Genomic DNA, 23,492 nt, shown 5'->3' with positions numbered 1-23,492 from the left:
ATGTCCCGGGGGAAGGTAAGTGGACTAGTGGGGGCAAAAGGGGTGGGGGGAAGGGAACCACCTTCTCCTCCTCCTGCTCTTCTTTCTCCTCCTCCGCTTGGAAGCTTTGCCTCAGTCCCCTTTAACCACAGTCCAACAAAGTAAAGCCTGCGATAAAGGGTATATGAGAGATGGGAGAAAGCAATGAATAAGAGTGAGGGGAAGGTCTACGGAGTTGATTCGGAGAAACTGAGTCAAGTACACTTTCTCTGCAGTCCCTATTCGCGGTGTAGAGGGAAGAGAAGGAAATTTATGGTATTTACTCTCCAGCGCTTTCCCTCCTCTCCCCCTCCCACCCCCCACAACCCCCACTCCTCTGCGGACACACCTTCGTCCTCCTCCTCCTCCCCCCCTGCAAATTTCCATCCTCGACTACCCCCAAAGGACCGAAGAGGCTGGGATAGGGGCAGGCGAGGTCATGTAAATTAGGGCTGAAGATGTGCAGAGCCTCTCACGTCTGCCTCCCTCGCTCCCCGCCCATCTCTTGCTGAACTGCAGGTCCAGATGCCTGTGGCCTTTTTCGTGCTGTCAATGCTGTTGAGCCTCAGCTCCGACGCTTTCCGCATAAACAAGCGCCCGGTGCGGACTCGAACCTGTGCCGACCGCCCCGAGGAGCTCTTGGAACAGTTGTACGGCCGGCTAGCGGCCGGCATGCTCAGCGCCTTCCACCACACCCTGCAGTTGGAACCTCAGGATAAGGAGCGCAACGTGAGCTGCCCGGCAGGGGGCAGGCCGGGCCAGGACAAGAAATACCGACTTCCCATCAACCTGCACAGCGTCTCCCCGTGGGCCTACAGGTGAGCGCAGAAACCTCCCTTCCCAGGTACCCAGGCGAGAGTCAGCCTTGGGAATGATGTTTAGGGAACCTCCCTGATAAATTTTTTTAAGTTACCGATGGGTTGATTTTGCTTTGACTCTGTGGACTAATCCATAAGGGAAAGCTTTCCCCTTTTCCAGTGGTGATGCTCAGCGCTGCGGCTGTTAATTTAATGACTGTATTCGAAGCATAAAGAAAACTAACCTAGAGAAAACGGAAGAGAATTTGCAACTCTTCATTTCTTATTTTTATGGGATTGTGCATGGAATGTTTGGGAGGGCAATGGCATTTGGGAATATATGTAAGACCATAAATGCCCTGAGGACAGGAACCCAATCCTACCCCTCTTTCTGTAAAACTCAAGAATTTATTATTATTTATTTGGCGTGTGGTTTCATTTCCACCCCATGCACATTTTTAACCCACTTGTAACTTAATTGAGAGGCAGTCTTGGAGTCAATAAGACCTTGAAATAAAAAAGGTTGGGTTTGAGTTCTGTATTGGCCCAGTATCAGCCATGCAACCTTGGATAAATGCCCTGGGCACTCTCAAAGAGGATGTCACAGAAGACATGCATGGATGGAGGAAAATTACATAATGGAAGTTCCCCAGGGCACTGAAGTCATAAGTCCTGACCAGCTTGTTCCCCATCTTCCCAAGCCTCCTAGAATTCTGAATCTCAGAAGGCTGTGACCTAGCTTTGGCCACAAAGCTAAGTAAGTACAGGCAGGTAGGTGGCTCAGTGGATAGAGGGCCAGGCCTGGAGACTGGGAGGTCCTGGGTTGACTCTGGCCTAAGATACTTTCTACCTGTATAACTTCTGGGCAAGTCACTTAACCCCCATTACCTAACCTTTGTCATTCTTCTGTCTTAGAATTGATACTAGGACAGAAGGTAAGGGTTTAATTTAAAAAAACAAACAAACAAAAAAAAACACCACATTATTCTGACTGGGGATCTAGAGACTTCATCAGTCTTCCAAAGGGTCAATGATACGGAAGAAGTTAGGATACCTGCCACTAGGAGTAATATATTTCATTTCAAGAAATGAACACTTAACTAATAGAACTAGATTCTAAATATGACACTGCTGCTCATCTCTGTCATGATATTGGTGTCCGCATATTAGTCCTCCATAATTCAAATCCACAAACATTTATTAAAAAATGCCTACTTGGGCATCCTAAACTGGAAAAGAAAAGCAAAACAGCATAATCTCTTCCCTCACGGGGGCTTACAGTATAATAGCAAGGATAAGACAGTCGTGAAGGTAAATGTGATTCTTAGTAAATTCTGACAAGGGCAAAAGAGAGAGCTAGACAAAATCCTCCAAGGCATTTGAAGAAGAAGAGTTCCTCATCAGCTGAAAAAATCAAGGAAGACTTGTGGGAAGAAGTGACCCCTGAGTTGGTCTCTGCAGAAAGAGGGTTTCAGTAAGCAGAAGTGGAGAATATGTGAGGCATGAGGATAGATGAGTCAGGATGAGACCAGAGAATACATTTGTTTAGCATTTTGAGTGAATGATGAAAAATAGAGTCAAATAGTTCTGGAAAAATATGTCAGAACCAGATTGTCAGGTTAAGACGTTTGTAGTTTAACTCTATTAGCCACAGAAAGCTCCTGCAAGTTTTTGTGATACAGTTAGATCTAAGTGTTAAAGTTTAGAAGTATGGTATGTCAAATCTGGACTTTGGAAAAAAGAGATACAGTGTCTCTAGGAGAAAATAAAGAAGTGATAATATCCCAGGACCATCCTGCTTAGGCCACATATGGAATAACTGTGTTCAGTTCTATGAATAGCATTTTAGGAAGGATATTTAACAAGCAGGGGAGGGGGGGACAAATTTTCTTTTAGAGGGAAGACATGGAAGGGGGAAGGGAGCAACAAAGTTAGGGGTTAGAGTTTACCCAGACAGGGTCAGTGATCTTGTTTTTAAAAATATTTTGATAACTATATTTGAATATAATTAATTTCCTTAATAAACCTATTTGTTTTCTCTTACATTTTTCTGAGAAGAGAATCCATAGGATTCACCAGACTGCCAAAGGGGGTCCATGACACACAAAGAAGTTAAGACCTGATGGGTCCCTTCTTACTGTTTCACTGCTTGTGCTGAGCTGGGAAACCAGGGACTGGTGCTCTTGAAGAACAAACTCCCCTTCCCCATTCATCATATATTGGTTGTGGCAGAGGAAGGAGTGAATGTTAGAAAAATAAAACATTAAGAATCTATTTTCTCATCTGTAATGTGTACCCCTGAAAAGAGAAGGGCAAGTTGTTCAGGGCTGTGAGAATTAGCAGCAAAGGCAGTGTAGACATTCCTGTGGAGTTTTAACAGAGCCCCCAGTGACTTCATAGCTTTGCTTCCTTAGCTCGGACCCCATTCAACTGATGATCCAGAATGTGTACACTTCCCATAAAGACATAATTTATTAAAGATTCTTTGAACTTTTAAAAATAATCAGCTGAGCCATATGAAACAAAATCTATGATTTGCTGACTTCCAGACCTGGTACCATGTCATCCTATTCATTAGAAATATCCCAGGATTTTCAACACACTTTTGAGGGGGTGTGCATCCATTTCTAAGCCTTCTGAATAGCTTACTGTGTAGGGGGAGGGAGTAGAGAGGCAGTGATTTTATGAGAGAAACTGGAATTAGGCCTCCCCTGGCTCAGATCTGATCCAAATGAGGCAAAAAGAATTTTTTTAAAACAAAGAGGGGGAAAAAATGAAGAAAGAAGCGAGATTCCTAGAAATATGGATCAGGACTCTGAATAATATGGGTTCAAAGAAAAGCATTCAGATAAACTAAAATGTCCCTTAATAAGTGAGAAAAGGCTCCTTGTACTTGCACCAGCAAAATAAAGAGTATCACTTGCAAAGGTAATATGGTATTTTCTCTAGCAATACAATAAATTGCTTGGAAATGTGTTAGATTGTTGCCAGTATTGCCATTATGTCTGTGGAAAAAGAATCCTTCCCTCCAGAACTCAGTGAAGATTATTATGGGATATTTTTCCACTATACAGGATATTTGGATGAAAATCAAACTGACCTCTGCCTCATGGGTAGTCTGACCCAGAGCACAAGCAAGAATTTTCTTAAGAAAAAATGACCAAATATTAGATGATGGAGATAGGTTGTTTTGTGCAATTTCCTGGCAGATAAAAATACCATCACGTTTACTTTGTGGCATGAGGTCTGTTTCTGTTCAGTTTTAAAAATAAAAATACCTAAATAAGGCCAACTTGATTGCTTAGCAAGGGATTAAAGGAAACTGATATATTTAGAAAGACTCCTATTCATTGCAAAGACTCAAGCTTATTGCTGTTTGAATAGGGCCAGTCACGCAATTATGTTGAAATACTAAGAAAAAACACATTCCAGCAATCTAAATAATGCTCAGTGGTTCCTTTAATAACTTGTGGTGCAAATCTAAAGAGAGTTTTTCTCCAGAATATGAATCATGTTCAATCACTTATTTCTAGGCTTTATTTGTTAGACTTCTAGGGCAGTTTTCCTACTTTTAACTTAGCCTGAAAACAATTTGACAGGAAGAAGCTTCAGCAAGAATGTAAATAGAGAAAAATCAGAGAAACAAGCAGGACTGCATGGGAAGAGATCGTGCAAGGAGGAGAAAGTAAGGCTAGAACAGTTATGAAATATTTTGCTCTGATTCTCATTATACCAGGTAGTTTTTCAGAGGTAGCAGATTTACCTCCAGACTTCCCCAAAACTTGTACTATCATAGAATCTTCGTATTTAAAGAGTTTTTAGAAATCATCTTTCCGGTTCCCTCAGTTAACAAATGAAGAAACTGAAGCCAAGAAAGTTGAAATGACTTGTTCAAGGTCTCATAGCTGACTTGGTCTGTCAATAACAGAGGTGGGTGTCCTGGTGTTCTGCATCTTCCTGAAGTCAAGAGGCTTATCATTCAATAAACTATTGTTCCTACCATTCATAGTCACTGATGTCTCTATACCAAGCGAAGGAGGAAGGAAGGAAGGAAGGAAGGAAGGAAGGAGAGGAAGGAAGGAGAGGAAGGAGAGGAAGGAAGGGAAGGAGAGGAAGAGGAAGGGAGGGAAAGAAGGAGAGGAAGGAAGGGAGGGAAGGAAGGAGAGGAAGGGAGGAAAGAAGGAAGGAAGAAACAGAGGGAGGATGGGAGAAAAGAAATAAGCATTTAAGTGCACTATGTTAAGTGTTTTACAGACATCTCATATGATCTTTACAACATCCCTGGGGCTAGTGCTAATATGAAACCCCTTTTACAGTTTAGGAAACTGAGGCATAAGAGGTTAAATGACTTGCCAAAGATCACAGAGCTACAAAGTATCTGATGCTCCATTTGAACTTGGGTCTTTCTGACTCCAGGCCCACTGTGCCACCTACTACCTCATATCTTCCAGGCTTCAGCTTTAGCACCATAACAACCCTGTGGAATAAAGTTCTAGAAGAGGTTTTCCCGTATCCTCTTTAAAAATAAAAAAGTCCAGGTCTGTGATTTTATCGGTGTAAGGAGCTAGAGATTTTTTTCACTGGTGATGACTTGAAACTCATCAGTGGTCAGTCTTAAAAAGTTGTCCCAGGTGCTGAAAAGTTAAGCAGTTTGACTAGTCTCATGGCTAATCTATGTCAATGGTAAGGCTTGAAATTAGGTTTTCCTGCCCCCAAATTCTGCCCTCTATATACCTTGTCTCTCACTACAGATGTTCTTATCTCCTTTTTACAGAAGAGGATGCTGACTCTCAGAAAGGCTATTTGATTTGCCTCTGGTGTTCACATACTAGTGTTTGAGGTAGCATTTGACCGAAAGTATCTCCAACTACAAAGAGAAAACTCTTTGCACTTCACCATGCTGTAGTGAGTTCCTTGTCGCTGAAGGTCTCCAGGTAGATTTCATGTTAGGAATGTCTTTAGAAGAGATTCAGGTTTAGGTCAGACTGATAATCTCAAAGGTTCTTTCCATCTCTAGAATCTAATGACATTATGGTATATAGACATATGTTCTGGCTAGTTTGGGCTTCTGAATTCAGGGGATAAAAGTAATTTCCCTTCAGTATCTGCTGGGAACCTCTAAGAGGGCATGAGTATTAAGTCTGGATTAACATGTTACTAATGAGTCTGCTGGTCCTTTTCGATGTATGTGGATCCTAATGATGAAAAAAACAGTAAATGATGTCCTGTTTCTGAATCTGAACAACAAATTGGGGAATGAATGCTAGATAGCTGATAATGTGCCAATAAAACAGATTGCAAGCTACTACACCTTAGCAGTCTTCATGAGTTTCTGTGGCTGACCACCAAGTAATAACAGTACAATGGAGGAGGCAAACTAGCTGCTTTCATAAACATTAGGCCTTTGTCTGAAGCATATCCTATCCCCAAGACAGTGCAAGGAAAAGAATGCAAAACTTGGAGTTAGAGAACTTGAGATCCTGGCTCTACCATTGACTACCTGTATGACCTTGAGCAAGTCAGTGTCTCTGGCTCTCAGAGTTCTCATCTGAGAGCTCTAAGGGGGTTGGATTAGATGATCTCTGAGGTCTTCCGGCTCTTAAGCTTATGATTTTGTGAGAGACTTGTTATCTAAGCTGCTCAAATCCATTAAGTAACTGATCTTACTACATCAAAGTGATGCTTTTTATTACCACTATCGGATAAAGCAAAAATAGAAGCATTGTAATGTCGAATTGTCATGGGACTAAAGCCTTTTGTCCTAAAATCAAAGTCATAGGCTGTGACTCAGTGTTTATTTTCTGTAAGTTCTCAGCTTCACTTGAACATTCTTGCAGGAGCTAGAGATTGATAGAGATAAAGCTTTATCCCATCAACATTTTTCCAATATTTTCACACCTAAAATGAGATGCAACACACCCATCAGGAAGGAAGGACTGAGGTGGGCACTGGAGTTTTACACCATTTAGAGGCAGATGGAAGGCTTTGAAAAGACAAATAACAAATGACACTTTCAATTGATAATCCCCTGGCATTGAATGAAGGGGATGAGCCAGGTTGACAAAGGGATGACTTTCATTCTTTCTCAAGACCTGTGCCAAAGCACCAACTGGTGAGAGTTGGATTGAGAGAGACTCAACCTCCCTTACCCAAAAGAGAATAGACACTTGAAGCCACTTACCCTAAGAGATGGGATTCAGATGGGTACATCAAATGAGTGTTGATTTAAGCTGTTAGCATGGGTCCTGCTGCTCCCTAGAAGGGAAATTTCCCAGCTACAGTGAATTCAAAGCAACTGTTCTTGCTAAGAAGAAAATCCAAAGATAGTCATTCTTACTGACTTTTTAAAAATTCCACCCTTTCTAGAATGCTGAACCAAGTGCTTCTTCTGTGATGTGACTTTTACCTCTAAGTCTTATTATTATTAATATTATTTTAAAAACCCTTACCTTCCGTCTTAGAATCAACACTATGTATTGGTTCTAAGGCTGAAGAGTGGCAAGGGCTAGGCAATGGGGGATTAAGTGAATACCCAGGGTCACACAGCTAGGAAGTGTCTGAGGTCAGATTTGAACCCAGGACCTCCCATCTATAGGCCTGGCTCTCAATCCACTGAGCCACCCAGCTGCCCCCTCTAAATCTTATTATTGATCCTATGATCCTGAACTTGACCCTTTATGTTGATCTGACATAAAACAAATGGCTTACTTTCTTGTGGGTTTACTGTTTACTCTGTCCAAAAAGCTTAAAAGGCATCTGTGACTGGGAAGCCTGTTTGGATCTCCTTCTTAAGAGAGTACAGGCTGAGTCTGTTATGTGATTGGAGGCAGTACAGAGAGCACTGAAATAAGAGTCAGGACTCATGGATTCTAGCCTCACTTCTGCCACTGACTAGTTGTTTGTTTTTTAATTTTTATTTGGGGTAAATCATTGAAGCTCTTTCAATCCCATTTTCTTAATCTGAAAAAGAAAGGGTTTGTGCTATATGACCTAATATCCCCTCCAACTCTGAAATTTGTTCATTTTAAGCCCCAGGGGTCCAAGCCCTGGACTGTGCCAGTCAAAACTCAATTCAGTTAACCCTCATCATATGCCAATGATACACTAAATTTGGAATCAAAGAGCCCTGGTTTAAAATCTTACCTCTACCTTCTTACCATTTGTGTGACCTTGGACTCTTACTAATCTTTTCTGAGCCTCAATTCTATCATTAATAAAAATGGAGGTTGAGCTAATTGACCTCCAAGGCCCTCTCCAATTCCAAATATATGATTTGAGGACCTGTCTCTATGAAATGAAAAGTTCTGTGTTAGGTCCTTTCTCTCAAGGAGCTTATATTCTGCTGGGAATCCCAATTGGTTCTCAAGCCAGATTATTTGTATCTTTTTTCAGGGTTGACCTCAGGGTCTTGACAGAGTTCATTTTAGTCTCTGGGTCAGTTTAAGACCCCCTTCTTTAGCTTGGACGGGGAGAGAATAAGATGAAATTCCCTGGAACTAGAGCAACATACAGGAATTTTATATGAATGGATGCCAAGAATAATTATGGGGTCCATATAAGCATAAGGTTCTTTGAGGAGGAACTTCCAGCTGGACCGCAGCCTTTCCCAAAGGCCCAAGTGTTCTTACAGCCTACTAGGGCCATTGGCCTCCTGGCATTTGCTTCAGTGTCAGACCTTACCACTAATCCTCTACATCCTCTAAAAAGACATTCACAACAAAGTTTTTTCCCAGAATCAGAAAGACATTGTTCAGAGCTCTTTGGCACTGTCCATTAAAGATCTCTAGTTCTCAGAGTACTCTATGAATAGGGAGATGTTGGGGTTTTCAGTCATAATTTTCAGCAGAGGAAAGCTATAAGTACCTTCCCAGACTCCCCACTCACTTCCTTGGCAGAAAGATTATGATATTTCTGGCCAAATGAGATATAATGATAGCTAATATGCTGGTATATTAAGGTAGATTTCTGATAGGGAAATAGTCCTTGCTTCAGATGCAAGAGATCTCAGATTAAAATTCTAGTCAAACCCTCATATTCTTTGAATGTAGTATATTAGAAAACATGCTATAATAGAGTCACAGAACCCAAGTTCAGATCCTGCCTTTGCTATTTACTGCCTATATATTTGGGGTGAGTCACTTTGCCTCTGTAAGAATCAATTTTCTCATCTGTAAAATTAAGAGATTGTACTAGAGAACCTCTAGGGCCCTTCCCAGCTCTATCTATGATTTTGTGGTCCTGTGGGTGTCTTGTTTGGTGTGTGAGTTCTCATGGGTCAAACTCCAGTTCCTACTTGTAGACCAAAGTGCCACTAGGAAGAAAGTACAGATTCAGCCTTTATTTTTAATATTTCTTCCCAAATCAAATGTTCTACCTTTCCTCAAGAAGGTTCAAGTGAACTGTATCTCCTATGAATGACTCAAAGTTTGTGCTCCCAAATTTAGTGTTTGTCCCAAAGACACAGAGATTGATAGGTACGATGGGGGTGGGATAGTGGGAGAGCAGATGTATAATTAGCAATCTGGGTATCCAGGACAGTTTGGGTGCAAAAAAAGACACAAAACATGCTTTAAAATCAACTTTGTCATTGATGGTATAAAAATAACACAAAAAGTAATTAAGAATAATTCAGTTCAATGGAAAGAGTAATTAGTTACTATAGTAGATCCCAGATGGGTGTTAATAGCAATGGGTACCATCTGGTAGCTTCCTATTTTAAGTAATGATTTTTGCTAACTCAATGCTAAGTTTAGTGGTTTCTATCATGCTCAAGGAGTCCATGTGCTGCCAACATGCAAATATAGCAAATTTTAAAGTTGTGTTTTTTTAAATCATTATTTGACATTTTTTTGCCTTCTAAGTGTTGGCTAACAAAAAATGTTCACAAAAGAAAACTCCACCACCCCACTGTAGTTACAGCTCTAAAGAGAAGTAATCTAGCTACTACTAATAGTTTTGACTCTATTGGGGCAGCCAGGTAGTAGAGTGGATAGAGGGCTGGGCAAGAAGTCAGGAAGACTCATCTTCCTAAGTTCAAATCTGGCCTCAGACACTTACTAGCTGTGTGACCTTAGGCAAGTCACTTAACCCTGTTTGTCTCAGTTCTTCATTTGCAAAATGAGCTGTAGAAGGAAATGGCAAACCACTCCAATTTCTTTGCTAAGAAAATCCCAAGTAAGATCAGATGAGACTAACACGGCCATTAACCATATTAGCGATGTGTTATTTTTCCTATAGCTAAAAATCCAGCAGGAAAGAATAGTGTCCTGATATAGTTGAAATTGTATTTTCAAAGCCAAATACTTGTTTACTTCATTAAGTCCTTTGCTTGTTCAGAAGTAGTAGCATATGACAATGTTTACTCCTGTGGATCCCTGGGGTGAAGCTCAAATTCAAACATACTTTCAAAATTACAAATATATTATTATTTACTAATGACCACAAATAATGAAGTTCTTTGTTTTAAAAGTCAGAATTTCGCTTCATGCAGACAGAAACCCAATTCAAGAATTTGCTGATTATTCTTCCATACTATAGTCACTGTTTGCTCTGCTAATATAGCTAGCTGTCACATCATACGATCCTCATGAAAACCAGGGGAAGTAGTTGCTGTTATTATTCCCATTTTACAGTTGAAGAAACTGAGGCAGGCCAAGTGGAAGTCACTTGGCCAGGGTCCCATAGCTAGGAAGTTATCTAAGACTAGATCTGAACTCAAGTCTTGTTTCTGGGGCCAGATGTCTTTTAAATTGTAACACATCAAAGGACAGCATTGCTTTAAAAATTACAAGTAAATGATTTGATTCAGTTATTGGGAAATGACAATAAATGATGGTAAATTAGTACAATGGAATATTGTATTGCAAGGAATGATGAATAGGAATAATTCAAAGAAATGTGAGATCTGCATTATATGATGCAGAATGAAGATTCAAAACAAAATCCACGCCATGACTACAACTCTCTGCATTGGTATGATGTAATAATAATGTTGAGGACCAGACCTGTGATTACCCTGGTCTGAGGAATGCCCAAAGGAGGAAACTCCCTCCCGATGCCAATGAACACCTTCACTGCAACTTAGAGTTACCTGAAATGCTAAGTGTGGAAGGGACTTGCCCAGGATCAGAGCCAGCATGTGCCAAAGGCAGGACCCAGCTCTCCCAGGCTTTGAAACTAACTCTCTGTGCACTTCATCATTCTACCTGTTGTTTAGTTGTTTTCAGTCCTCTCTGGCTCTTCATGACTCTTTTTGGGATTTTCTTTGACAAAAATACTGGAATGGTTTGTCATTTTCTTCTTCAGCTCATTTTACAAAAGAGGAAACTGAGGCACACAAGGGTAAGCGACTTGTCCAGGATAACATAGCAAGTAAGTGTTTGAGGTCACATTTGAATTCGGGTCTTCCTGGCTCCAGGCCCAGTGTTCTGTCTACTGTGCCATCTAGTAGCTAAAAGGATCTTAGTTGGCAAGCACTTTGTGTTATTTGCCAATTAAACAACATTACTGAATATACGAGGCACTGTGCCTGGTGCTAGAAATGTAAAGAAAAACATCAATCCCTTCTCTCAAACAGCTTACACTTAAAAAAAACACAACAACAACAAAACTCTTACCTCCTGTCTTAGAACTGATACTATCAATCCCAAGGCAGAAGACTGATAAGGTTAGGCAATTGGGATTAAGTGACTTACCCAGGGTCACTCAGCTATGAAGTGTCTGAGGCCAGAGTTGAGCTCAGGACTTCTCTTCTCCAGGCCGGGTTCTCTTTCCATTGAGCCACCTAGCTGCCCCAGCTTACATGCTTTTTTAAGGCTTAATTTTTTTCCAGTTAAAAGTCAGTCTTGACCCCATGAAAAAGAAAAGAAAAACCCTTGTATAAACAAGTATGCATTGTCAAGCAAAACAAATTTCTGCAGCAGCAAAGTCCAAAAAATATGTTTCATGGGGCACCCTGAGGCCATCACTTCTCTCGTCAGGAGGTAGATGTCTTGCTTCATCATGGGTCCTCTGGAATTGTCACTGATCATTTCATTGATCAGAGTTCTCAACTCTTTCAAAGTTATCTTTACAGTGTGCTGTTATTGTCTCAATTGCCCTCCTGCTTCTGCTTATTTCACTATTCATTAGTTCATGACTTCCCAGGTTTCTCTGAAACTGGCCCTTTCATTATTTCTTACAGAATGATAGTTTTATATCATATTTATATGTCATAGTTTAGTTGAGTCATTCTAAAAATTGATGGGCACTCTCCGTTTCCAGTTCTATGCCACCATAAAAAAAATTGATGTTTTCATATATATGGGTCTGTTTCCTCTTCATTTGATGTCTTTGGTGCATAGGGCCGGTAGTGGTATTACTGGGTCAAAAGGTATGCTCAGTTATATTCTATGGGGAGAGATGGACAAGAAGGTCCATATTCCCCTCAGGTGATAAGGGTATATTTGCTGCACTGACAAGGACACTGATGGGTGAGCCCTCTAAATACCTTCTGAGCTATCACCCCCATCTCCTGCTTCTGAGATAGAGACTCAACATTTCTGAGGTCTGTCCCTCTTTCCTTCCCAAAAGGGGAAGGAATCTAAGCAGCAAAGGCCTTTTTTGCATTTGTAGCACTGGTCACTGAGTAGCTAATAAATTATACTCTTTCATTCCTTTGCTCTCTTTGCTGGTAATTGTATTGTCAGTTCTCCTTGTAAAAAAAGTTACCAACCCCTGGCATTTCTGCATAATAAAAGTTAACATCTCTGATAGAGTTTAGGGAACTGGTGAGTCCCTGGTGGTACTTAGGAAGTTGTAGATTATTAATTTCTCTACTGGGAGAGAACAAAGTTTTTTGGTCATTCTGTGATTATATTCATTAGTTGATTTATGTGAAAGAGTATAAACAGAAAGAAACTAATAAGCTGAATTAATCAAGAGTTCCTTTGGGCAGGCGCAAACCAGTCCAGGACAGAGGGAGAGAAGGAGAACGCCTTTGAGTATTTTTTCTTTTGGGATCCCTTGCCAGGACTCTCCTTTTCCATTCTAACAGAGGAGGTATCCTTAGGCCTCTCATACTTCATGATATTTCTTACATTTCTACACTAGCATATTCTTACAGGCATAGACCTATGTTACTGACCACAGAGTTATCATTATTCTCTCATAAGTGTGTGTATTTGTACACCATATGAAGAATACATATAATAAAAGAGATATAAAATAGTTAAATACAAGCTAGTTGGGAAGGGAGGACACTAGCAATTGGAGGGATCAGCAAAAATTTCATGTGAAAAGGGATTCTTAAGCTGTATAATGAAGGAAGAGAAGGATTCTTTGGAATAAATGCCAAGTGGACTTTTAGTGGACAGTGCCACGGAGGGAGTGGATGCTAGGCATGGGTACAGAGATAAGAGATGGAGTATCATGTGTGAGGAACAGAAAGAGGACCAGTTTGGCTGGAGTATAGGGTTTAGAAGTGGAAATAATGTACAAAGATGTTGGAAAAAATTGAGTCCAGGTTGTAAAGGATTTAAAAAGCTAAACCAAGTTTACTTTTGATCCTAGAGGCATTAGGGAACCAGTGGAATTGACTGAATAGGGAATGATGTGGTCAGAGTTATACTGAAGACAAGATCTGCCCCAAACAAATGGATAAGGTAACCAAAAGCACCATCTGTTTAGAATATTAACTTGTTTGTAAAAGCTTACAGAAGGTTAGGAGCAGTATCACCTCATAAAGAAGAGAGAAGCAGAAGAAGATGAAATCAGTTTGCATAAAGCTTGGTAAGACCTAACTAAGAGAAGTCATCCCCAGGGCATTTAAGGGTGAAATGGAAGAACAAAAGAACAAAAAAAGGAGGAAAAACATCTGCTGTGATTTTTATGATAAACTTTTTTCACCATCAAGGGCAGTGTCAAGCCACCACACAGGGACTCTCAATAACATCACAGGGCCAGATGTGTTTGTAAAATCCATGGAAAGAGCAGTAAAGTGAAGAAAAATGGGGAAAGTCCCTGGATTGGACCAAGTACCCATAGAGGAAATCTGTCCTGGAGGTGATATAATTATAAAGACATTGAAGAACTGAGTCACAAGGTGGAAGGAGAGGAAGACACCAAAGGCAGGAGGGGAAAATCTCATTTAATTAATGCCAAAAAAAGGCAGACACAAGAATATCAACAACTATCAATATGGATATGCTTCATTTCCTAGCTATATAAAACTTTTATGAGAATCATCTATACCAAGAACATCCTTGATGATCAATCAATAAATATTTTTAAGTGCTTACTATGTGCTAGGCTCTATGCTAGATGCAGGGGATACAAGTTCAAACAATAAAACATTCCCTTCATTACATTCAAATGGAGAGAAAGAGAGAGACAGAGAGACAGAGACAGAGAGAAAGAGAGAGACAGACAAACAGTGTGTGAATGTGAATATGAGAAAAGAGTACACAGAGGGCAGCTGGGGGACTCGGTGGATAAAAAGCCAGGACTAGAGATGGGAGGTTCTAGGTTCAAATCTGGCTTCAGACACCTCCTAGTCTTGTGACCCTAGATGAGTCACTTAACCCCTATTACCTAGCCCCTTCCCCTGTTCTGTCTTGGAACCAATATACTGCATAAATATAAAGTAAATAAATACAAATATAAATAAAAGTAGTTAAAAACCAGGTACTTTGAGAGGGAAGGTACTAGGTGTTGGAGGGTCCAGGAAAGACTTCCTGCTTTATAAGATGCTGTTTGAGCTGTGCCTTAAAGGAGGAGAGGGACCCAAGAGGTAGAGGCAAAGAGGAAGTGCATTTTCAAGCCATTTTGGCCAGTGGCAAAGCACATAGATGGGAAATAGAGTGTGAGAAATGGAGAAGAGGCCAGTTTGGCTGGATCACACCATGCAAGAGGAGGAAGAATGTCCAGTGGAGATGAAAAGATAGGTTGGGGGCAAGTTGTGAGAGTTTAAAAAGACAAACAGAGGGTGGAATTTGATCTTAGGAGGAGTAGAAAGCCAAAGGGTTTGATGGACTAGGCGAGTTGCTTGATGGGGAGAAGGGTATGGATTGAATCAAGGACTAGGAATAGGTATGCTATGGAAGCAGACATGGCAAAATTTGACAATTAATTGAATTTGTAAGGTGAGAGAGAGTGAGTAGAGGATATTGCCAAGATAATGAAACTTGGAGCCCCCAAGCATGATGGTGCTTTTGCTCTAAATAGGGAAGCGTGAAAGAAGGAAAGATTTGAGCAAAAAGATAAATTAAGTTTTGAACATGTTGAGTTTAAGATCTCTCTGAGATATGCAGATTGTAGTAACCAAAAGGCATTTAGTGAGTCAGCTTTGAAGCCTGGTGAAGAACCTGGGCCTGGATATCTAGATCTTAGACCCTTCTGCCTAGACATGATGGTTGAGTCCTTGAAAGGGCATACATAGGGGAAAGGCAAGCATTAGTTGTCTTTTCAAGTGACATTCCTCAGTAGATCATAGCTTTAGCATCACACAATTGACTAAAAGATGTAGAGACTACATACAAGATCCCACATTGCTTATTGTTTGTTGATTGTAAAAAGGCATTTCCTTTTGTAGAGAAAAACATCATCCTAAAGGCTCTATTCCAAGTGGATATTTCTCCATTCACACATCAGAATGATTCAGGGTTCTCTGAAAGATATAACATTGCTCATTGAGTGGCATCATAAGTATCATGGAGAAGAGTTTTAGTTGAAGAGGGATTCCCTATAGGTGGTGAGGTCTTCAGATGCTCTAGTTTATAGGTTGCGTTGAACCCTGGAATACTGCGGAGCCTGCTGGAAGAGATCTGTAACCACTTGAAAGAGTTTGGCAGAACATTCAAACAAAAAACCAAGTGGATGAAGAATGCCTTTTAGCCAGATTATATCATCTAGTTAGATGTGCAACCTATATTAGGACATATTTTAGAGTTGTAAAAATGGACAACTTGGGCTTAGAAGGAATTAGGAAGAAAGGGAGCTAAACCATCTAAAAGAAATGAAAAAGTTCTTTAAAAAACTATGAACTCGGGGCAGCTGGGTAGCTCAGTGGATTGAGAGTCAGGCCTAGAGACGGGAGGTCCTAGGTTCAAATCTGGCCTCAAACACTTACCAGCTGTGTGACCCTGGGCAAGTCACTTGACCCCCATTGCCCACACTTACCACTCTTCCACCTATGAGCCAATACACAGAAGTTAAGGGTTAAAAAAAATTAAAACTATGAACTTAGGGGCAGCTGGGTGGCTCAGTGGATAGAGTCAGGCCTAGAGACGGAAGTCTTGGTTCAAATCTGACCTCAGACACTTCCTAGCTGTGTGGCCCTGGGCAAGTCACTTAACCCCTATTGCCTAGCCCTCACCACTCTCCTGCCTTGGAAACAATACACAGTGTTGATTGTAAGGTGGAAGGTAGGGGTTTAAGAACAAAACAGAACAAAACTATGAACTTGGTTTTTAAAAATACGTATTTTGATACCTGAGTTTTGGTATAATTGGGTTTTTTGTAATCCTATATATTTTATTTTATGCAGTTGAAAACATTGAGACCATAGGCTTCACCAGACTCATAGATTAAGAGTTTCTGTTCTTTTGTGATGCTTCTATTTTCATATGAGATTATGAGTCAGTGACATTGGGAAGATTCTTGTGCCTTTGGGGAATGCACCTCATAGTCTCCTGGAACTTTATCCCTCTCTTTTTAAAAATTGCTCCTTATGAAGTTCAAAATTCCTGAACTTGTATTTTTTTCTCCCCAGACTTGGCTGTCACTCATTCTATTCAGAGCTCAGTTTCCATCCCCTCTAATCATCCCCAGAGGATGTACCCTTTGTTCTAGGATTAAGCAGTGCCAGCTGTCACTCACACATGCCAAGCTTCATCCATGGCCAGTGGGAAGGTTTTCTGAAGCTCTCAGAGGAAAAACTTGATTTATTTCAAGTATGTTCTCATGCCAAGCACCTACTACTAAATTATGGTGAAAGACAGAGGCATTATTTGAAAAAAATCTTCTTTGATTCCTCCTTGTTCAGGACCTCATATCTGTCTGTTGAGGTAAAGGTGAGCCCTGTTTGAGCTGTGATGAAAGCTGAACTGTTTTTTCGCTTTTGAAAGAGAACTAGAAAAGCGGTCCTGTGTGCCTTAAAAAGGACACATTTCTCTCTAACCTTAAGATAGGATCATTAATTAATATAATTGATCATTGATGTATTTTCTTCAGGTGCTGTTAAGAGATAAAAACTCTGCTGGACAATAATTTCTTGGCTACTCCGGAAACATCAAAACTTCTTCAGAGTAACCACAGCTAGCTTTCTTATTTTTACTGTTAGTTTTCTTGTCATTTGTTTTCTTTTTGTAGCCAAGAATTCTTCCTCCCATTTCTTATAATCAGGACTAAGGCAAGCCCTCAGCCTCAGTGAAAATATTTTCTGCCTCCCATCAAGGGAATAAAAGGAGGGAGTGGCAATGAGAAGAAAGAAATGAAAAGGAAAAGGGATCAAACAAGAGAAAAGGAACAGAGAAGACAAGATAGGGCAGACAAGACAGCTTAACATCTTTATGTGGCATTTGTATTGATGTACAAACCCTGCCTCCTCCCCCATCAAATATGCCTTGCCTAGTATACAGATGAAACATGGCATAGAGAAAAAAAGGTTTTTTCTTTTTAAAAGTTTAATTTTTTTCAATTGATAAGCATTTAAAAAATTAACCTGTCTCTCTCAATGCCTTCTTTCTTTCTTTTTTTTTTTTTTCTCCTCCTGAAATGAACAAACAAGGAAAAATAATCAGGAAAATAAAGCCCTTTGACACATAGCTTCATAGTTTCACAAAAAAAATTCTCACAATAGATATGCCTGAAAACTGATGTCTTTTTCTATATTTTAAGTTCATCACCTCTTTGTCAGGCGATAAATATTTCTTTTTTAATTTGTGATTTATCATTGCTTTGATCAGAGTTCTAGTCTTTCAAAGTTGATTTTCTTTATGTTATTGTTGTATCAATAGTTTCATTTCCAAGCACTTCACGCCGGCTTTCCCAGTTTCTTCTGAATTGTCCATTTCCTCATTTCTAATGATACAAGAATATTCCAGAATATTTAAATATCATAGTTCGTTTAGTCATTCCCCAGTATGAGGATATGTCTTTCATTTCCACTTTTGGATCACCATGAAATGAGTTGCTATAGATATATTTTTGTATATACAGATCATTTTTTTGTTGTTTCTTGATTTTTTATTTTTTTTTAATTTAGAATATTTTTCCATAGTTACATGATTCATAATCCCCCTCCCACTCTTTCCTCCCCCTTTCCTCCCAAGAATCCGAGAAGCAGTTCCACTGGGTTATACATGTATGGTTGTTCAAAACCTATTACCATGTTATTCATATCTGCAGTGGCACAGTCCTTTAATATCAAAACCCCAATCATATCCCTATCACATTATATGATTGATCACATATTTTTCTAATGCATTTCTGTTTCCAAAGTTATTTCTCTGGATGTGGATAGTGTTCTTTCTCACAAGTTCCTCTGAATTGTCCTGGATCATTGCATTGCTGCTAGTAGAGAAGTCCATTACATACAATTGTGCCACAGTATATCCGTCTCTGTATAATGTTCTCCTGGTTCTGCTCCTTTCACTCTGCATCAATTCCTGGAGGTTGTTCCAGTTCACATGGAATTCCTCCAGTTCATTATTCCTTTCAGCACAATAGTATTTCATCACCAAAAAATAACACAATTTGTTCAACCATTCCCCAATTGAAGGGTATCCCCTCATGTTCCATTTTTTTGCTACCACAAAGAGCGTGGCTACAAATATTTTTGTACAAGCCTTTTTCCTTATTATCTCTTTTAGGTACAAACCAAGCAGTGGTAGGGCTGGTCTTAATTTCTTTAGGATATAAAACTAGTAGTGGTAGAGTTGTGTCAAACATCAGTTTGGTAACTTTCTGGACATAGTTCCAAATTGCTTTCTATAATGGCTGGAACAATTCACAGCTCCACCAACAGTGTATTAATGTGTCTATTTTCCAGTGTTCTTTCCAACATTTGTCACTTTCCATTTTTGTCATCTTTACCAGTCTGATAAATATGAGGTAGAGCCTCAAAGTTGCTTTAATTTGCATTTCTCTAATTATTTGTGATTTAAAGGATTTTTGCATGATTATTGATTGCTTTCTTCTTTTGAAAACTTCTTGTTCATATCCTTTGACCATTTCTTTACTGGGGAATGGCGTTAGTCATATAAATTTGAATCTGTTCCTTATATGTCTTATATCAGAGAAAATTGCTATAGACTTTCCCATTACATACTTTCCTAATAATTCATATTAGATTGTGAAAAGACCCAACTTTATATAATCAATATTGTCCATTTTATCTTATACAATCTTTTCTATTGAGTGTTTAGTTACAAACTCTTCAACTATCCCAAGATCTCTCCAAAGAGCCTTGTTCCTCTAATTTATGGTGTGATTTTTTTTTTATAGCAATATCATATATCCCTTGGGAGCTCATCTGATTCAGGTGCTGCCACTTGCTTGTGAGGTGATAGTTGATTTCTGCCAGATTAATGTCCTGTTTTCCCAGTAGTTTTTGTCAAATACTATGCTGCTATGTTTGCTTCCATATACTATGTACCGCTGACAGACCCCTCTTTTTAAACGAATACCAAATTATAAGACGTTTAGTGTTAAATAACATGTTGAGATTAAAATGGAAAGAACATACAAACTCAAATAGCTCACGATGGTACTCAATAACTTGGTATATGATAAAGTGGAAAATATAAATTAGCTCAGGGAAAACTCCTTATTTGATTAAAAAAAAAAAGTCCTGGAAAAAAACATTGGAAAGCAGTCTGACAGAGATTAAAACTTTGACCAATACCTTACACCATATTTCCCAATACATTCTAAAAAGATGTGGAACTTTACTATTAAAGATCCTACTATAAAAAAATGGGAAGAGTAGCAGATCATACACCTCCTATGGATGTATGGGTAGGCTATGGGTAGGACATGTATTCTTGACCAAATAAGAGATAGAGGCAATTACAAAAGATGAAATAGATAACTTGGATTAAATGAACCTGAAAAGCTTCTTCATAGACAAAATAACTTCATAGACAAAATAGACTTCCCTAAGAAGGGAAGTGCTCTAATGGGGGAAAACCCTTTGTATCAAATTTCTCTGACAAAGATTTGGTAACCAAGATAAATAAACAATGAATAAACACACACACACACACACACACACACACACATACACATACACACCATTTTCCAATAAATTAGTGGTCAAAAGATATGAAAGGTTATCAAAAGAATTGCAAATTAATCACAACTATATGAAAGAATGCTCAAATCACTAATAAAGGAAATATAAAATAAAACAAACCCTACATACTCTACAAATTGGCAAAGATGACAAAAATTAGTAATAGTCAATATTGGAGGAGTTCCAAAATGATAGGCTAATCTATTGTTGGTGGAACTGCGAAATGATATAATTTTCTTGAGAAGAAGTGTGGAATTATGCAAATAAAAGGATCCCAAGGAAGCATTGAGAAGAAGAAAAGATTCCATATACACCAAAATATTTATAGCAGCACTTTTTGTGATAGCAAAGAATTAGAAACAAAGTAAATATCCATCAAGTAGGGGATGGAGAAACAAATTATGAATGTAACGGAGCATTATCGTGCTGTAACAAATTATGTATGTGATGAATACAGAGACACATGAAAAGATCTACATGAACTGAGGCAGAGTGAATGAAGTAAGCAGAGTTAAGAAAACAATTTGCATAATGTCAACGACGATATAAGTGGAAAGGACGACTACAAACCATAAATTAAAAAGTGAATGTACCAGAATTATAAAGATCAAGCAGGACTCCATTGAAGAGGCATTGGATAATATCTCTATCCCATCCCTTTGTGAATCAGCAGGCTGCCCCTTGGCAGATCCTTAATTTTTTTTTTGTGCATGTCTCTGCTGAAATTAAAAGGGGGACAGTGTGGGTAGCAACAATTCTGGGCCACTTGTAGATTATTTCAGCATGGGGCACAAGAGATTGACTTTGGGTTTGTGCTATCCATTGCAAACACTAGATATCCAGCTGTCCCTTTCTGAGGGCTGTTTTATAGCTCTCGCAAAGAGGGAGTGTGCATGTTCCCATCTTACTGTATATATAACCTGATTAGAAAACTGTAAAGAGTTTTTAAAACTAGCATATGGGAAAATAGTTCCACCAAAAAGTTCAGGAAACAATATATACAATCCCTATCTTCTTCTGTCCTTTACAACTTAGTGAAAGGAAGGTGATTTACCATGATTTGATGGCTTAGTTTGGAGTGTGTATGCCTTTTAACTGAAGCTAAGTTAAGTTAGACTGTTAAGTCATTATTTCCCTTTCCCCTCATTTTACAGAGGAAGAAATTGAGGTAAACAGGGTTAATTAACTTGCCCAGGGTCACACTGCTAGTAAGTAGCTGAGGCCAGATTTGAACTCAGGTCTTCTTGTCTCCAGGCCCTTACCTCTTATCCACTGTGCCAGCTCCAACTTAAGCTGAAATCTAAAATAATCGTCAAGCCTTTTAAAGTTACAGATCCATTTAATAAAGGGAGTCTCAGTGTTTGCCCTTTTCACTTACCAAATAAGAAGCATGACAGTTTCATCTGTAACTATTTTTCCTGACACTAAAAAAGTGCTATATAGACTGCAAATGCTAACAATAATTTTTCATTAGGTAATGTCCTCCAGGTGGTTAAAAAGCACTCAACAAATCTGTTGTTTCGTTTTTTTTCCCCATGCAGAATATCCTATGATCCCACGAGGTATCCAAAATACATGCCCGAAGCATACTGTCTGTGCAAGGGTTGTCTGACAGGCCTCTATGGAGAAGAGAACTTTAATTTCCGCAGTACCCCCGTCTACATGCCCACAGTCATTCTGCGCCGCACCTCAGCCTGTGCGGGAGGGCGCTACGTTTACACAGAAGATTATGTGACCATCCCGGTGGGGTGCACCTGTGTTCCAGAACAGGAGAAGGAGGCAGAGAGCCTGAACTCCAGCATCGACAAACAGGGGATGAAGCTGCTGATGAACCCGAATGACAAGCCCACAACGAACTGAACTTGAAAACTCAACAGCTTCCATTTTGACTTTTCTGTCCCTGCATAGGATCAGGAAATTAAAAGCAAATTAAAATCCTCTTCTTTCAAAACGACCTGGCCAACCTGGAAGGATCTCACTCCGCCATGAGAAGAGGATGTTGGGTCGTAAAACAACAAACCAAACTGGCATTTTCTTTTCCCATAAACTAGTGTACAGTTAACGACAACATTGCAACTATTTTCTTCCCTGGACAAATGTTAGTGCCGTTTTTGTATCCTGGTTTGAAATGCATTCAATATTGGGATGAATGTATGATTCACTTTTATCTACTACTTTGAATTCATAGACTAGCAGAGAATTCTGATAGGGGCTGCCCCTAGGAGTTAATTTCTCACAATTCTTGGAGCCAAGAGAGCATTGCTCTTGGAAAGAAATTCACTACATTTCCCTCTCCATCTGGCCACAGAGAATGGAGATGACACCAATCAAAGGGCTCTCCTTTTTGGAGCATTTTCTTCAAAGTGGAAGGTTGAAAAAAGCTAACTGCCAGAAATTTGGGACTACGATTGAAGCTGCGATAAAAAGTAGATGTTTAGCTTCATAGCAAGGAGTGAAGAGACCACTGGCAGCCCAGCAAGTTCAGGTGGGGGATTCCTCTGAGCAGGGAGAAGAAATGGAATAGATGAACCTGGAACCAAGCTGAAGCCCTTTAGGCTCACTCTAGCTGCCCCCCTCCCAGAGGTTAGCACATCTTCATCCTGGATCCTGAGGCCATACCAAAAGTCGACAGAGACCCATTGACAATGTCCTCACCCTGATGGTCAATTATCCTAGTAGGTACCTCATAGGCTTTTTCCATATTTCTCTCCCATCTTCTCATTTTGAGACATGTTTGAGATTGCAGTCATCTGTGTGTGGGCATAAAGAATATATTTGTGTATGTGTGTGTATATATATTATATACATATATATATACACTACTTTATTGACTTCCTTGTTATTTACATTGTTTCATGTCCTCATTAAATGCTTTTGCTATTGGATTTATGTGTGTTTTGTATGGTCTGGTTCTAGAAAGGGGTTTGGTTATATACTCAGACTATGAGTTGCAAAATATTAACAGATCCATCTTTTTTTAATTTAAAAATTTTTTTATTTTGAATATTTTCCCCTAGTTACATGTTTCATGTTCTTTCCCTCTCCCCCCCCAACCCCCCCAACCCCCCTTAGCTGAAGCACAATCCCACTGGGTTTTACATGTGTCGTTGATCAAGACCTAATTCCATATTATTGATAGTTGGACTAGAATTAACAGATCCATCTTTTAGGCCAAATAGATGACCTAAAACAGCTCTGCTAAATGGAGGGTAGTAAAGAGTTCTAGAAACTGCATTTGGATCTCACGTTGAGAAGTTTGATGACACTGTTCTAGTCTCAGAATTAAGAGTCCTGGAGAGAGTAACAGTAGAGCTAAAGATGAAGGTGGCAGTTCCCAGAGTGAGACTTCTTTAGGGACTTATTACTCAGGTCATTGTATACTAGCTGGGCAGCAAGATGATGAC

General features: G+C 39.6%; 1 protein-coding gene across 1 annotated transcript; it reads left to right on the top strand.

Moving 5' to 3' along the window:
* IL17D (interleukin 17D) lies at window positions 1-22,788 on the top strand. Its single transcript, XM_044666137.1, has 3 exons — window positions 1-15; window positions 538-836; window positions 21,630-22,788. The coding sequence occupies exons 1-3, from the start codon at window positions 1-3 to the stop codon at window positions 21,946-21,948; spliced, it is 633 nt and encodes a 210-aa protein (XP_044522072.1). The 3' UTR covers window positions 21,949-22,788.
* The last annotated feature ends 704 nt before the right edge of the window (window positions 22,789-23,492 follow it).

Source organism: Gracilinanus agilis, chromosome 3, assembly GCF_016433145.1.
Source record: "Gracilinanus agilis isolate LMUSP501 chromosome 3, AgileGrace, whole genome shotgun sequence".
Taxonomy (NCBI): Eukaryota; Metazoa; Chordata; class Mammalia; order Didelphimorphia; family Didelphidae; genus Gracilinanus; species Gracilinanus agilis.
Note: the sequence above shows the minus strand (reverse complement) of the source record. Positions and strands in the feature narration are given on the sequence as shown.

Coding starts and splice junctions, on each gene's coding strand:
- IL17D (XM_044666137.1), top strand. Junction 837..21,629: donor GTCTCCCCGTGGGCCTACAG/GTGAGCGCAGAA, acceptor TTCCCCATGCAG/AATATCCTATGATCCCACGA.